The following is a 17,075-nucleotide window of genomic DNA, read 5'->3' as shown; positions in this document are numbered from 1 at the left end:
TCTTCTACCAGTTTTTCCATTCTTCTGTTAAGAGTTCGTGTTAGTACTTTGCAACCATGACTTAAACTTAAAATTTGGTAATATTCACACCTGTCAACACCTGATTTCTTTGGAATTAGAATTACTATATTCTTCTTGAAGTCTGAGAGTATTTTGTTTGCCTTTCTCAAACATCTTGCTCACCAGATGGAAGAATTTTGTCATGGCTGGCTCTCCGAAGGCTATCAGCAGTTCTGATGGAAAGTCATCTACTCCCAGGGTCTTGTTTCAATTTAGGTCCTTCAGCATTCTGCCAAATTCTTCTCACAGTATCATTCCTCCCATCTCATATTCATATATGTCCTCTTCCATTTCTATAACATTGTCTTCAAATTCCTCTCCCTTCTACAGATGCTCTTTATCCTCCTTTCACCTTTCCCTTGTCTGCTTAGAACTGATTTTCTATCTCATATCTTGATATTAATACAGCTGCATTTCCGTTCTCCACAGACGTCTTTACATTTCCTATAGGCAGTTATTTTTTTTTTTATTGTTATATGCACTTCTATACTTAAATTTGCCCTGTATCCATTCCTGCTTAACCTTTTTATACTTCCTGTCAATCTCATTTTTTAGACATTTGTATTTACTTTTGCCTGCTTCATTTCTGTTTTTTCTCCTTTTATCAATTAAGTTCAGTGTCTCCTGTGTTATACAACGATTTCTGCAAGGCCTTGTCTTTTTATTTATTTGATTTGTTTTCTACTGTATCCCTTTCTCCTGTTCCAGCCAGTTGTATAATGCTCCCTCTGAAACTCTGAACTTCTGGTTCTTCTAACTTATACAGGCCCCATCTCCTTAATTTCCTCCCTTGTTGTAATTTCTACAGTTTTAGTTTACATTTCATAACCAAAAAATTATGATCAGAGCCCACTTGCCTCTGGAAATGCCTTACAATTTAAAATCTGGTTTGGAAATCTCCGTCTTACCATGTTGTCATAGGCTGTCGCAAAATTTAAAACTAGTATACAAAGATTGATTACATGATTACTGCCCTGGAGTGACATTTTATCAGTGTGGATTACAGAAGTGTGGATGTGCCAGGCGTAGTAGGAACATCCACTGTCTTATTCAATAGATGATGCAGTGAAATTGAAAAATAGGAGTACACCAATCTCGCAAACATAGAAAGAAAACCCAGTGTGAAAGGAAGAAGACAAAACAAGAACAAAGTGACACAAGTTATAGAGGCGAAAGGAATTCAGATGTGCAGATGTTCTTATCTACCGGGAATGTACTAATGGATATGACAGCCTCGAGCTTGAAAGAGATGGATCAAAAGATAGAGGAAGAGTGAAAAGAAAATGCAGCTGAAATGAAAAGATATAGGAAACCAAACCTAAAATGAGAGAAGTAAAGACTCATCAAGCAGAATTCCTCATTAAATGGAATGAGCAAATCAAAAAACATGAAGAATGTGGAACAACGGTGCGACTAAACAAGTCATGCACAAATTAATAATCATGCAAGTTGAATCAGCTGTGACGAGTTGTGCCAACAGTTGTAGCCAGCTTGACACACAGCTAATCTCTGAATGAAGTGAGGGGAAATCTATCACAGAAAAAAGTAATTGGAGTTCAAGAAAATAGTGAGATGAAAATTGCAAAGGTTAAGATGTATTTGGCAACATAAGTGAATAAAATTGCTGACAATATGATTACTAACAATGATTACTTAGGTACAATTGTACACAAAATTTTATAGAGAGAAGCCACAAACATCAGTACAAGAGTGAACCATATTGTAGTAAATGCGTTAGAAGAGATGAATGGTTCTGACAGGGAGTGTAACAGATTTCAACCATGAGGGATGCTGCCTCCAGTGTTCAAGATGCCAACATATCTCAAACTACAACAACTTCAAATGTGAGTGAGTATGGTGAAGACAAGAAAAGAGTAAGGTGGGGCATAGTGTTTTCTTACAGAAGACTAACATAGATTTTTGGAAATAAATGTCATTTTTAATAAAACTTTGTCTTTTTAATATCTACTTTGAACTAGGCAAATGTAAAAGACAAATGGATTGCTGCTGTTTAATAGTAGTGATAAAATTATAAATGTTGATATCATCTGCATTTCTTGATTGGAAATTCTGCTGAGTTAAGATAAATGACTTGTACTGACAGGGCTTTTGGTGATTGAGATAATGCAATAACCCTATTGTTCATTGTGGTTATTTAGGAATATTTTGCTTTCTTTAAGTGAGCTTCATTGCCTTGCTTTTCTTTTCATTAGTATATTGCAATTACAGTAAATTGATGTATTCTCAAGTGTTGGGATGGATGCATGCAAGAAGGTCTGAGTGATTAATTAAGTCATTTGTGTAATCTCTGAATGTGAAATGGGAGGAGTCATGGCTTTTGTTGTCCTTGGAGAAACAAATGTTTCTTTCTCAGTTATGGGGGGGGGGGGTCTCCTTTTAATTTTCAACACTCGTACTCTTTGGTTAGTAATGCTAGCTGGTAAGTTTGACTTCTGGAACTTTCGGTATGTTACATGCCTTTTTTCAGCAGTAAGAGCATTGTCGAGATGTACAGCAGTTGTTTCAGAATGTAACAAGCAAGCATGCGAGTAGATAAGTGTCTGGAACTAAAAGTGTTGTTCAGATCATAAAGATGGGGATTTGTTACAGTAAAAGCAAAAGATGGTGTTCTGATGAAGAACTGTTTTAACAAGATGAGCAGTTATTAATTAGTAATCATGCACACAAGTTAAGTAAGAGGCTTGAGCTTTAGCTTTTCTGGTGTGAGTAGAACTTAAGTTAGTGATCAGAATTCACATGAATTAACCGTCTATTGGAGACTACAGTAAAGGCTGAAACTAGTAACGATGAAAGAATAGAGATCAATTAAATGGTGACTTCTCTGGAATGACAAATTATCTGTGTGGATAGCAAAAGTGTTAGTGTGGAAGGCATAGTAGGAATATTCATTATTGTGAACCAACAAACTAAGTTCATATATATCATTTCATGTTTATAGAACATCCTGATAATGTATAATTACCAAATCACTGGTCATTAATTACAGACATGTCTCGAACAACATACTGATAGTTTATTTCTTTCAGATGTGATATGTTGAAAGTCTTAAAAGTCTGATAACCAAACAACTAAATCAACAGTAATATACATAAAATCCATAAGGAAGAGCTTATAAAGAAAGTGTGTCATCGTATCACATTTAATTTTCAAACTAAGGGTGCAATATGACACCTGACAATATTAAAGTATTGTTTATTACATTATGGTGGTCTAATTAGTATCTGAACAAGAATAAGAAAACCTTGGTTTATTTTAAGAACAGCTTCAATCAACCTATACGAAAACTTTGGTTAACCTCTTTAGTAAAAACCATTGTATTCCACTTAAGAAACTACTTCTAAACTCAATCTGGATTAACCATGTCCTTCACAAACAATTTCCTTGTTTACACGTTTGATTTCAAAGCAGGCAGTGGGGAAACATTCCTAAAAACACATACTGAGCATGATATATAACTGTTCTGAGTTTATTGATGTGATGATTTATTCCTGTGATAGAACAGTTCTTTACTTACACTAAGAGAAATCAAACTTTAAGTGAACACTTGAAAAATATTTACCCACATATAACTAATCACAATGAAACTTGGGATATGGAGGGAGAAAGCTTGAAACATTTTCTTCCTAGTGCACAAAATGCATGAAAATCAAAATTTTGTTTTATTTTTCAATTATGACAATAGATACAATGTTCAGTTATTCGGTGCTACAAAAGTACTCAAGACTCCTCCAAAACTGGGACATCAGGTAAGTTCCAAAACTCTGGCACATATGGCAATCGATCACTAAGTTTGGTGCTCCAATGATGGATCCGGCATTTGACATCAACCTTCTCCCGGCCATTTATCTGGAAAGAAAGTATACAAAGTGAAATTTCTCAAAGAATACAAAAGTAGTTATTTGTCCCAGTACAAGGGGTGTTCAATAAGTAATGCAACCCTTTTCAGACAGTATGTTGGTTTTATTCAAGATTCCAATACACCACTTTATTCCCCACTCTTCTGGCTACAAAACCATATTTTTCAACATAATATCCATTCAACGCAATGGCCTTATGCCACCTTATTGGGAGGACCTCTATGTACACATGGTACCACTCTACTAGTTGACACTGGAGCCAAAATCGTGCTGCATAAATAACCTCCCCATCATCCAAGTACTACTTCCCACGGAGTGCATCCTCCACTGGGCCAAACACTCAGAAGGTGCAAGATCCAGGCTGTCGAGTGGATGAGGAAGAACAGTCCAATGAAGTTTTGTGGGCTCCTCTCAGGTCTGCAGATTTGTGTGAGGCCTTGCATTGTCATGTAGAAGGAAAAGTTAGCTTGCATTTTTGTGGCGATGAACACGCTGGAGTCATTTCTTCAATTCCATGAGGGTAGCACAATACATTTCAGAGTTGATCATTGCACCATGAGGGAGGACATCAAACAGAATAGCCCCATCAAGAGTACCAGAAAATTGTTGCCATGACTTTATTGGCTGAGGGTATGGCTTTCAACATTTTCTTCAGAGGAGAGGTGATGTGGTACCACTCCTTGGTTGCTGTTTTGTTTCTAGTTTGAAATGATGAACCCCTATTTCATTGCCTGTGATGATGTTTGAAAGCAAGCAAGTCCACACAATCAAGTCTGCACAGATAGTCTTTCATTGTTCTTTATGGTCTTCTGTTAGGTGGTAAGGAACCCAATGGGCACACATTTTTTGGTACCACAACTGGTGGACAAGTGTGTCAGAAACTGCCAACAGAAACGTCCAGCTGTGCTGCGATGTGTCATTGTGACCTGTCAATCACCTCGAATGAGTGTCTGCAAGTTCCAACACTGCATGAGTCACAGTTGGGTAGCCAGTAGGGACTCAAGATATCAGACAGCTTTGCATGATCTTGTTGTGATGATGAAAAATGCCTTGCCCAACAACTCAGCATGCTTTTGTTCACTATCAGATCTCTGTAAACATTCTGCAATTGTCTATTTGTATCTGTGAGGCTCTGGTTTTCTGCAAAAAGAAACTCAATGACAGCTCTCTGCTTAGAACACACCACCATCACAAACGCCATTTTGTAAGGGTGCATATAGTGCCACTACCGACCAGAACTTCATGAAACTATAGGGAAATATTCCACGAAGACCCGCAACAAATTCCATGTTTTTGAACTGAAACTGGGGGAGAAAAAATATGTTACATTACTTCTTGAACATCCTTCATAGTTTGTAATAAATGCTCCTATCTTTTTTGGAATCTAATTACTGTTCATTCTAGACATAAGCCCCAAATGTAAATTTAACAGTCTCTTCATAAAAATTCCTATCATGATAACCCCTTAAAGACTACAATTGCTGTTTGTAGTTCGAGATAATAAGTAGATTTAATACCTAAACTCTGTCCGTATGAATTATCAGATTTTACTGTCTGATAATGGAAAATAGTTCTGAAATGTTACAAATTATGATCAGTTGCCACACAACTAAGCAGGGAAAAACTAAAGAAAGTTTTCATTTCACTGAATATTCTACAGTAGGCTGTTCCAGCATGAGTGCCTGCCCATGGCAAAGGTGGTCACGAGAGGGCAAACAGCTGATATATGGGCCACTAACCTATGGGATCATACTGCCCTCAGTGAGGGCCCACTGGCAATGGTGACCAATCTTCACAATAACAGCATTACACTAAATTGCATATTAGCAGTGAAAGTTATAACAATTTCTAGGTCTCATCTGGAATCTTCACACAGTCACAAAGATAATGGATGCTTTTAAATAATGTGGCTTTGAGAAACTATTAATCTATTTACAGTTAAATATCTAACAGTGGGCACGAGAAGTGCCACACGCTCTGTGTATACAGCTGTTGCTTACCTTTGAGAAAAAGCTGTGAATCTTATGAAATATCTGAAAAGTCACTAACTGAAATATCTAATGCTCTTCTTAGCACAAATTTAAGCAATAGCAACTATGCAAATTTTAGCTCTCAACTAGATGTGCCAAAGGATGATTCACCATTTTCATAAATTTATAGCTGTACATTTTCAATGTACGAAGAGACAGATTGCTGCTTGCCGAAAAGAATACAGGTCATGTTGCAGACAGGCACAATTAAAAGACACTCACATAAAGCTTTCAGCTGCAGCCTTCACCAGTAAAAGAGAGATACACACACCATTCACACATGCATAAGCAAGCACACCTCACGCACACATAACTGCCAACCCCAACATCTCAGGCCAGAACGCAACGTCACCTATACCTTTACCTACACCTTACTAACTTTATCCTAATCCATAACTTCTTCTCATTTGAAGGGAAGGTATGTAAACAAATCTGCAGCTCAGCCATGGGCACCTGCATGTCACCCTCCTATGCCAATCTTCTTATGGACCACCTAGAGGAGACCTTCCTAGCCTCTCATAACACCAAACCCCTAGACTGGTTCAGTTTCACTGGTGAAATCTTCATGCTCTGGACTCAGGGCCAAGACATCCTATCTTCGTTTCTTGACAACCTCAACACCTTCTCTCCCATCCGCTTCCCTCCTCAACCCATCATACCTCCCTCCTAGATGCTGACCTCCTCCTCTCTGATGGACTCATCAACGCCTCTGTGCACATTAAAACTAACAACAGTACCTGCATTTTGACAGCTGTCGTCCCATTCACACCAAAAGAAATCCCTGCCCACCAGAGGACGGCATATCTGCACTGACAAAAGATTCCTTGCTCACTACGCTGAGGGCCTCATCAAGGCCTCCACCTTCTGCGCTCCAACCCTGTTTATTTGCAGTCCTCTGCTAAAGCATCTGCCTATCTTTCCCCGCTGCTCTCCTTTTTTGCTCCTCCTTTTCCCCCACCTCCCTGCCCCACAACCTCCTGACACTGCGCCTGTTGGCACTCTAGTCCCTGCACACTCCACCAGACAGCGTTTGTCTCTCTCCACACTCACACACTACTAGACAGGCCCCTTCCCTGCTCCCTCCAGATCGCTGCTTGCATCCCACATGATGTTGCATTCCGGTCTGAGATGCTGGAGGTAGCAGTTGTGTGTGCCTGAGGTTCTAACGTTTTCCTGGTGACTGAAGACTGTGTGGTACTGGGGTGCAAGACTCACACGTCTCTCATGGGTGATTTACATACTGTGTGCAGTCGACCTTCTTCTCAGGACAGATGGCTGTGTCGATCTTCACACTGTTTCTTCTCCGAAGATTTCGTGCTGGTTAGGGAAATGATACTAAACTACTTCTCTGCTTTTGAAATGATTTTTTACTCTCAGAATACTTCCATGTCAACTTTGCTATATTTTCTTCTTCACAATAAAACAACTACACAAGTTTCACATGCGCTTTCAAGTCTCGCAAATCAAACCAGTCTGGAAAACCTTAGTACTTATCATACATCCTTACAGTCTCTTTTGGTTTTAATAACCTAGCAAGTCAAACAACAGAGTATATGAGTCCATAGACAAAACATATTTCATTTGTTCCCAACAGCCACTACTATTTTACTGCCAAAGAGTAGCCCTTGATTACTCCTTGTACTGGACATACAGCTTCCAAGGTGTGCGCAGCCACCACTTGTCAAAGCCGATAGACCGCCCACAACTTTAGTCTTCTCGTAACACACGCCCATCCAGCACACACATAAACTGTGATGCAGTAGACACATTTCCATCCTCACACACTCATCCTTCAAATATCATGTGTTCGAGACGGTGAAATATGAGTGTCTCTAGAATTTAACTGAAAATTCTCGAGGCACTACAAGGTGGGCTTGCTTTTTGTGTGTGTGTGTGTGTGTGTGTGTGTGTGTGTGTGTGTGTGTGTGTGTGGGCACGCGCGCTTGTTTTACTGGTGAAGGCTGTTGCCAAAAGCTATATGTCAGTGTCTTTTAATTGGGCCTATCTGCAAATTGATGTGTCTTCTTTATGGTAAGTAGCAATCGTGTCTTTTCCTACACTGTTGATATTCCTAGCTGGAGTTTCCATTGTTTGATTTAACTATACATTTGACAATAGAAAAGGATAGATAGCTACTCACCATTTGGAAGAGATGCTCAGTGACAGTCAGACACAACAAAAAGAGTGCTACAAATTTTAGTTTCTGGACAAATGACCTTCTTCTAAAGTAGAAAGCACACACTCATTCACACAAGCCACTGAGGCCAGAGACAGTGGTCATGTGTGAGTGAGTTGTGCATATATCAATGTGTGTTGTTTTCTACTTTAGAAGATGGCCTATTGGCTAAAAGCTCAGATATAGCAGTCTTTTTGTTGCGTCTGTCTGCGAATTGAACATCTCCACTCTACGGTGCGTAGCAATATATCCTTTTCATAATATTGACCTAGGCAGTCAGAACTGTTGTCGTGCGTGTGTGTGTGTGTGTGTGTGTGTGTGTGTGTGTGTGTGTGTGTGTGCACGTGCGTGTGCGTGTTTTGCAGGCTCACGTTTTGTCTAATTTGATGAAGGCTTGTCTGGCTGAAAGCTTTGTTTGACAGTATTTTTGTTGTGCCTATCTGCGACTCAGCATCTCCATAATATGGTGAGTAGCAACTATCCTTCCCATAATATTGTCGTTATTTCATCTTGGATTTTTCATTGCTTAACTAGACATCTGCATAAGTTAAGTCAAATGGTTCTATGTTTTCGTGTGTTTACTGGATAGTGATTGTGGAAAGCAAACAAGAAATTTTGAGAACAAATGTTCAAGTGAGAGAGAGTGTAATACAATGACTGAAAGTTGTTACAGACTGCTGCATTTCAATTATTTGGATTTAATGGAGAGTCTGATCCGAATGTTCAAAGATAAGTAATGAATTATCCACACACCTGTCTGTGATACACAGAAATAACGCTAAAGCTAAAGATACCACATAACAAGCTTTAATGTACAGACAGAGAAAAGTACAGCTTAGCAAGCTCACCAATTAATCACAGTAGACACAGGATTTGGTTATCACTGAAATAACTCAAAAACTGCTTTGAGAATTAGATGTCAAATACTGAACAATTCATTCATTTGCACATCACATTCCATAAATTTTATCAAGGAAAAGAACCTTAAGGGATGGGAAATGATTCAATATACACATTAACTAAACAGAAGCAACTCAGAAATTAAATTTGTATCCAATACTCACAATAAGCTATGACTACACTGTTTATTTATGTTTACTCCACCTAAATATACGTATGTGATTTAGAAGGCAAGCCACTACATTGAAAATAGCTGCTGATGTCTCAATGTTATTACCCAGCTGCTGTTTATCACCTACTGGTAACTTATTTGCATGAACACATTAACAATTTTCAAATTAAATAGTTACCTACACATGTAACAACAGAGGTGTAAAGGTTGTAGGTTGGGTGTGGACAACTAGTTCTCTGATGGAGATGGAGAGAAGGTGTAGAAAATGGAGGCAGGGTGCAGCGACAAATAATTTATTGACATGTAAGTTGTACAGGGTTAGGTATACGGCCCATAGGGATGGGCGACGGTGGCTATTGGTGAACCAAGGCTGAGGTGGGCAAGCAATGATGTGTCAATGTTGGCGCCAGTGTTTTTGTCGATCTGGCTCAGTGGTGACTTTACTAGATGTGCATTATTCAGGCCTGGTAACATGTCAGGAGGCACCACCTCCGTCCTCATAACAGTGGCCTGACTGAGCCAACACTCAGCAGTTGGCAGTTGCATTGCCTGGGGTCAAGTCTCAGACCAATGGCTGGAGGGTGTTGACTGGCACTGGTGAGCCCCAGTGGCTCGTAGTTGAGAGGACACTAGCTTGACACCCAGTCCATCCAAACTGAGGCTGGACCACCAGCTGACTGTCCAGTTGAAATGTGGAAGAACACTGGCAGCCTCACGGCAGGTGCCAACTCACAGTTGATGCCGATTCAAAGCTCAGCTATGGCAGTGTGCCCATAATAAGATAGGTCTTGTCGCAGCTGAGGTCAAGTACGTGGCCTGCCAAGTATCACCAAATAGTCTCGAAACACTGTGTATTGCCCCAGCACCCGCGTCAGAGTTGCAGCACCACTGGCATGATGTAACTGCTGAGCTAGCAAGTGCCAACAAGCGCCTGGATTTCAACATCGGGCCTGGCTTCTCCCTGTACCGTTACACACCTCCCCTCTTGAAATAATTCAACATAAAGAACTCATGATTGGCTAAAGCCTGGGTGAAACCAAGACACTGTTACCTTACGCTTCACTCTTTTTAAATTCCCAATCAAAACACAAGTCCAGAGTACAAATTCTAATTTAGCTGCCATCTGTATTTTACAGTTAGCTGTTTCACTTTTATGGGCTCAGACACACTTCTCTGCTTCTTGATTTCTGCACTACATCATTTCAATTCTCCAAGCCTTCATCACTTCCTCACTTGAGCTGACACTATTAGCATCAAAAGGGTGGGATCTGGTCAATTCTATGCTTGAAGTAGCGATAAACATGATAAATGTGACTGCCAGAAGGGTCAGCTCTAAAGTAAGATTTAACTAAGTTAGGTTTTCTTTACGTACAATTTCAAAGGGAAGGTTTGGTAAGAACAGTAACAAGTAGGTGGTGTCAAGAGTTGTGATTCCGGAGATGGTGGTGAGTAACTGGTAGATGGGTTCATAAATATTGCAGCTGGTGCTATTGATCAGCAAATCTTGCCCTTGTAGTTCTAAACATTGTGCACTACCAAAGCATCCTTGGTTGTAGTAGGTACAGCTGATGACTACAGTATCTGCTACTGAAAAGAGGCAATATGACCTATCTTTTTGGCACAACTCATTTTTACCTACAATTACCTCGCTTGGCCACTCAAATGTAGGTGCCTCAACACAGAACAAGTTGAGTTCACATGATCGTGGTATGTATTAGTTTTGTGGGGCAGATAGTAACACACACAGTCTGGCATTGCAGCAGCTCCAAGATGGAGAACAGTGCAAGGGGCTTCCTGCCTGGCACTGCAGCAGCTCCAAGATGGGGAACATTGCACAGGAGTTCCTGCCTCCCATTACTCTGTCGCAAGAATTTCCTCACTCCCCCCATCATCTTTAATGAACAAATCAACTCAGAAAACAATACAATTCAGGAAAGAATCTTTAAATTTGAAGCTAAATACCCAAGACTCACTCACATGCATGTACACATTTGCAATCAATGACAACCTACTTCCTATTGCGAGTCGGCACTGGACAGGAAGCTACTGCTACACAAAACACACAGTTCATAAAATAAGCAACATAATGCACTACATAACACTGATGTATCCCCAACAAACTAAATTAATTACACTATGTTTCCACTATAAACATTACCAATAACAAACACTGACGAAGGCACAGATAAAACACACAAATTTTTGCATCCTAGAAGACAAGGCAATCAATAATTAGCTCATAAGACCACATCGTGGCCTTGGGTGTACAGAAACATTGAAGTAACCACAAGAGTATCTTGTTCCGTTTGCCTGCCTTACTTTTTTTCCTTGCCACTTCCCTGCCCCCTTTTGAAGGATCTGCCGGCAACTGAGGCAGTGCCTCAGGGGTTTTCTTAATTGGACGGACTCACCCTACATGTACAACACTGGCAGGAGTTGAGAGTTGTTAACTCTAAATTAACCAGACACGTTATTTCAATTACTGGATAAGATCCTTCATACTGTACAACAAACTTATCCATTTTCCTTTCTGAGATGTACAGTCAGTCAAAATAATCCACTTGCTGAGAGGGTACTTGAGTACTTGGCTTTTCCCTTCTGCGCACCTTCTGTTCTGGGACACTGTATACCCTTCAATCTCTTAGCAAAATTCTGTTAACAGGAACCAAGAATATCCCCAGTGATCATTTGGAATAGGCTGCTAGCCTTGTGTAACCTCTGCATGTAATCTGTTGATGACTTAGCTAAGCCCTTTGCAAGTATGGTACACAGTTTTTGACGTGCTGTATCACATGCTCCTTCTGTGTTCGCCATCAATATTTTCCGCAATGCGTCATTCTGAAGGTCATCAGCCTCCATGCCCTGCCATGGCAGAGCCATAGAGAGATAGGTGTAAACTTGCCGACACAACTATGCACTAACCATACCTTGTTTGTTCGTATAATACTATGTCATCAGCAGTGAACAGAGTTCACTTTGCAAAATGCTGACAATCCTGGTCAGCAGCTTTTCACCACTCCTCTGCAGATATAGCAATACATACCATGGTGCGTATCTTGTCAACGTGTCTGCATTACTACGAGCCTTCCCAAGACTATGTTGGCTTCTAAATCGAACTCACTTAACCATAAAGCCTACAGAGTCAAGCGGATAGACAGAACACCAACAGGCCATTTCAGTGCTGCATGATCTGTTACAGCTTTAAGACATCAACCAGACAAGTATCAACCAAAATACGTGATTCCATAGATCACACTGAGCATCTCTTTTTCAGTAGATGAGTAGTTTTTCTCTACCTAATTTAGCTGCCTAGAAGCATAAGGTACTGGACACTCTTCTCTTTCAATTTCCTGACTCACAATGACCTCCACGGCATGACTGCTTGTGTCACATGATAATATAAATTGTTCTTCGGTGCATGTCTGTACCTATCTTTCGATTTAAATACCTGTAATCACACAAATATATAAGCCTTACTACTGTCTGGACCCTTTTTTGGTATAATTACGAGGGACATTCCTTACCTAACTCTTCATTTTCCATCAAGGGCTCAACCACAAGGAAACTTCATTGTAAAAAAGAAATACACCATGGCATCATGAACGATACACGTTGCACTATTTTTCAACATAGTCACCACCAACAGTGAGGCACTTGCTGCAGCATGGAATCAGTTTGAAGAAACCACTTTCATATAACTCTGTGCCCTGGGATGCAATGAATACACACACACACACACACACACACACACACACACACACACACACACACACACCCTGATCCACCTCAGCACTGGTTTGGAAGTGACATCCTGAGAGTGCAGCTTTCAATGCAGGAAACAGGAGAAAGTCCTTCTCTGAACATGCAACAGATAGATACCAATGACCAATCATTTGACACGACATGACCTCTTCACCATAATGGTCTGTAGGCATTCATTGATTATGGACACACTAGTATCAAGTGCCCATTCATACCAGATAAAGCAGGCACTCCCATTCATGACCACATTTTCAGTACACATTCATCTGTCATTGTGATGTGCACTCAAATAACTCCAGGCACACTGCTCAGCTGCTACTCTCTCTTCTCCAGATAATCATTCCTCCTCCACTGACACTCCTTCCATTGTTGAGCTAACAATGGGTGTCGATTCATATGGCATTCATTTGTGTCACCTAGTATATCATTTTCTCTTTCAAAAACAATAAAGGAACTTACTTTCAGACACAAGGAGGTTCGGGTATTTTTCGAATAATCTTTCAGTTTCCTCCCTATCGTGCTGCTGTGCGGCTAAGTCAAAAGACTGTCCCCACATTGAATATTTTTATCTGGAATCTCTACCTAATTCTTACTCCTCCAACACTTCCAAGCTGGCCAGACAGGCAGCTTTTATACACGACAAGGTAGTTTTTCTGCTGCAGCTGATGTCATGTACACAGACTGTTAAGTACCACTGAATCATCTCAAAATGTCAATTATTGTCTCAACGACCAGGTTGTACCTGCAAGAGCCAGTGGCATGGTTTAAGTGCTGAGCCAGCAGGTGTTGGCAAGTGTCTGGGTTTCGACACTGGGTCTTCACATGTGGCCTCGTCGTTACAGAGGACTGTTTACAACACAATACCACTTGTCATGCAGCTCTACAAAGAACAATGCTACCTGTCCATTAGCTAACATAAATATTTAATCCCTGAACATAGATAACAAGATACTTTGTGAGAGGAGTCGTTAATGATGTAAGATTTAAATTTTCTTTTAAATGGGTAGGGAGCACCAATGATTGCTGTATGTTAGATGGCTGCCTGTTGAAACAATTTTCACAGGAGTACCTGTGCATCCTAAGATGAGAAAGCAAAATCTACATGCAAATACACTAGTACTGACAGTCACCATCAAATATTAGTCAATATTACAATCAGAGGTCAGTTTAAGAGCATAATCAACACCATATAAAGGTACTGTCAACAGCTGCCTTGTGACTGCTGTTATATGGAGTTGCCCCCTCCCCCTCCCCCTACCCAATAACTGCACTGAAGGCATTTTCTGCCTCTTGTGTCCCTTAAGCTACTTCGTCATTTTGTATTATTTTTATTGCCCTTATTTAACTCATTTTAAGGTAGTTTTCTCTTTAGCATCTCAATCCTTCCCCTTTCCTCTAACTTCATCTACTAGCCTGTGGGAGTCATACATAAATTCTTAACCCCCTGCTTCACTCATTTCTCTCACACCAGAGAGAGCAGAGAGAGAGGGGGAGGGAAAGAGGGAGAAAGGGAGAGAGGGGGAGGGAAAGAGGGAGAAAGGGAGAGAGGGGGAAGGAAAGAGAGAGGAAGGGGGAGAGGGGGGGCAGGGAGGGAGGGAGAGAGAGAGGGGGTGAGAGAGATACTGGACTATGCACCAAGGGTGAACGAAAGTTCAGTAGCTTAACAGTAATAACACCCTTTTTATTTGTCTGTCTGGCAGCCGTCAATTAATATTATGTAAAGGGTAGATTGCTACTCACCATACAGAGGAGATGTTCAGCTGCAGACAACAAGAAGACTGCTTCATATGTGAGCGTTCGGCCAAAAGGCCTTCTTCTAACATAGAAAACTCACTAACATTCAAGCAAGCACAACTTACACACACATGACCACTGTCTCGGGCCACTGGGGCCAGACTGCGACCAACTGTGCCTCATGGGAGACGCAATCTGGATTGGGGGAGAGAGGGGGCTATGGAGGAGGCCAGGGCATGGAGGGGGGAGGGGGTTAGTAGGGCTGTAGTTGGGGGAGGATGTAGTGCTGCTTGTGGAAACATGTAGGGATGTGATGAGGACAGGATAGTACTGTTAGGTTTAGTCAGGAGGTTTGAGCGCGGGGATGGGGGAGGGGGGGGGGGAGAAAAAGGAGAGAAGTAGAGGAAGGGAAGAAGACTTGTGAGTGCATTGGTGAAATAGAAGGTAGTGTAGTGCTTGAGTGGGAGCTGGGAAGAGGACAGCTGGGTGAAGGGCAGGGGCTTGTGATGGTTGAGGCCAGGGAGGTTGCAGGAATATAGGACATATTGCAGGTAGTATTCCTACCTGCACATTTCAGAAAAGTTGATGTTGGTAGGGAAGATCCAGATGGCAGAGGCTGTGAAGTAGTCATTGAAGTGAAGCACACTGTGTTGGGCAGCAGGTTCTGCAACTGGATGGCCCAACAGTCTTGCATCTAGGTCTATTACACAGATAAGAGCCATGATGCAAGGGGTTGGGAGCACTGGTGGAACAGAGGTGAACAAGGATAGTGTAGGTTCAGTGGGAAACAGAATACCACTCTGTGGGAGGGGTGGGAAGGATAGGGGTAGGACATTCCTTGGTTCAGGACACGACAAGGGGTAATCGAAACCCTGGCAGAGAGTGTGATCCAGTTGCTGAAGTCTTGGGTTGCACTGAGTTACAAGAGGAGTGCTACTTTGTGGCCAGACAGTGGGATTGTGGGAGGTGGTAGATGACTGGAGAGATAAGGCATGGGAGATCTGTTTCTGTGCAAGATTGGGAGGATTAGGTCTGTGAAGGCCTCAGTGTAACCCTTGGTATATTTGGAGAACTGCTCATCACTACAGATGTGATGGCCACAGGTTGCTAGGCTGTATGGAAGAGAATTCTTGGTATGGAATGGGTGGCAGCTGTCGAAGTGGAGGTATTGCTGGAGGTTAGTAGGATTGATATGGACAGAGGTACTGACTTAGCAATCTTTGAATGGAGGACAATATTGAGGAAGGTGGCCTCTTGTGTTGAGGAGAACCAGATGAAGCAAATGAGGGAGAAAGTGTTGAGATTCTGGAGGAATGCGGAGAGAGTGTCCTTCCATATAACTAAGATATCATAATGAAACCATTTGGGGGTCTGAGATTCTGAGTGGTTAGGAAAGATTCCTCCAGATGGCCCATCAATAGGATGGTGCTATGTGGGTGCCCATTGCTGTTACCATGGATTTATCGGTAGGTGATGCCTTTTAATTATGGGTGAGGATTCAGTTGGTCATGGTGACCAGGAAGGAGGATGTAGGTTTGGAATCAGTCAGGCATTGGGAAAGATTGCTACGTCAGTACCCCTGTCCGTATCAAACCTATTAACCACCAGCAATACTTCCACTTTGACAGCTGCCACCCATTCCATACTAAGAAGTCTCTTCCATACAGCCTAGCAACCTGTGGCCATCACATCTGTAGTGATGAGCAGTTGTTCTACAAATATACCAAGGTTACACTGAGGCATTCACAGACCTAAACTGGGGCATTATGAATGTTAGTGTTGAGGGAGGTGGCATCATTAGTGAAGAGCATGGTACCATGTGGTAGAGGAACAGTAACTGTGGAGACTAAGTGGAGGAAATAGTTGGTGTCTTTGACAAAAGAGGGTACGTTATGGGTAATAGGCTGAAAGTGTTGGTCCAAGAGAGCAGAAATTCTCTCAGGAGGTGCAGTAACTGGCTCAGTGGGGTATCCTGGGTTGTAGGGTTTATGGATTTTATGAAACATATACAGGGTACGAGATAGAGGAGTGGTACTGGTGAGGAGACAGCAGACTCAGGGGACAGCTTCTGGGATGGCGTCAGGAGTTGAGAGGAGACTGAAGATCCTGTTATATTTGTGGAATGGGTTCACTGTGGCAGGGTTTATGGGTGGACGAATATAACAGCTGGTGGAATCCTTCCGCCACGTAATCCCTGTGATTCAAAATGACAATGGTGAAACCTTTGCTGGCATATAGGACTATAAGGTCAGGACCAGTTTATAGGTGGTGGATTGCAGTTTTCTGTGCAGACATAATGTTAGCTTCCTTGTTGAGGATTTAGGGAACAATTGCGAGGCAAAGTTTGAAATTCTGAAAAATTG

General features: G+C 41.5%; 1 protein-coding gene across 1 annotated transcript in view; it reads right to left on the bottom strand.

Annotated features, from left to right (window-relative positions):
- Positions 1-3,717: 3,717 nt before the first annotated feature.
- The window catches only part of LOC126254440 (39S ribosomal protein L9, mitochondrial), a 47,990-nt gene continuing 34,632 nt past the window's right edge, over positions 3,718-17,075 (bottom strand). Inside the window, exon 5 of the mRNA XM_049955311.1 lies at positions 3,718-3,927. Within this exon, the coding sequence (XP_049811268.1) occupies positions 3,799-3,927 (129 nt within the window). The 3' untranslated portion in view covers positions 3,718-3,798. The remainder of the gene's footprint in view (positions 3,928-17,075) is intronic.

The sequence above is a fragment of the Schistocerca nitens genome, chromosome 1, assembly GCF_023898315.1.
Source record: "Schistocerca nitens isolate TAMUIC-IGC-003100 chromosome 1, iqSchNite1.1, whole genome shotgun sequence".
Lineage (NCBI taxonomy): Eukaryota > Metazoa > Arthropoda > Insecta > Orthoptera > Acrididae > Schistocerca > Schistocerca nitens.
The sequence above is the reverse complement of the archived record's forward strand: the minus strand, read 5'-3'. Positions and strand labels throughout refer to the sequence as shown.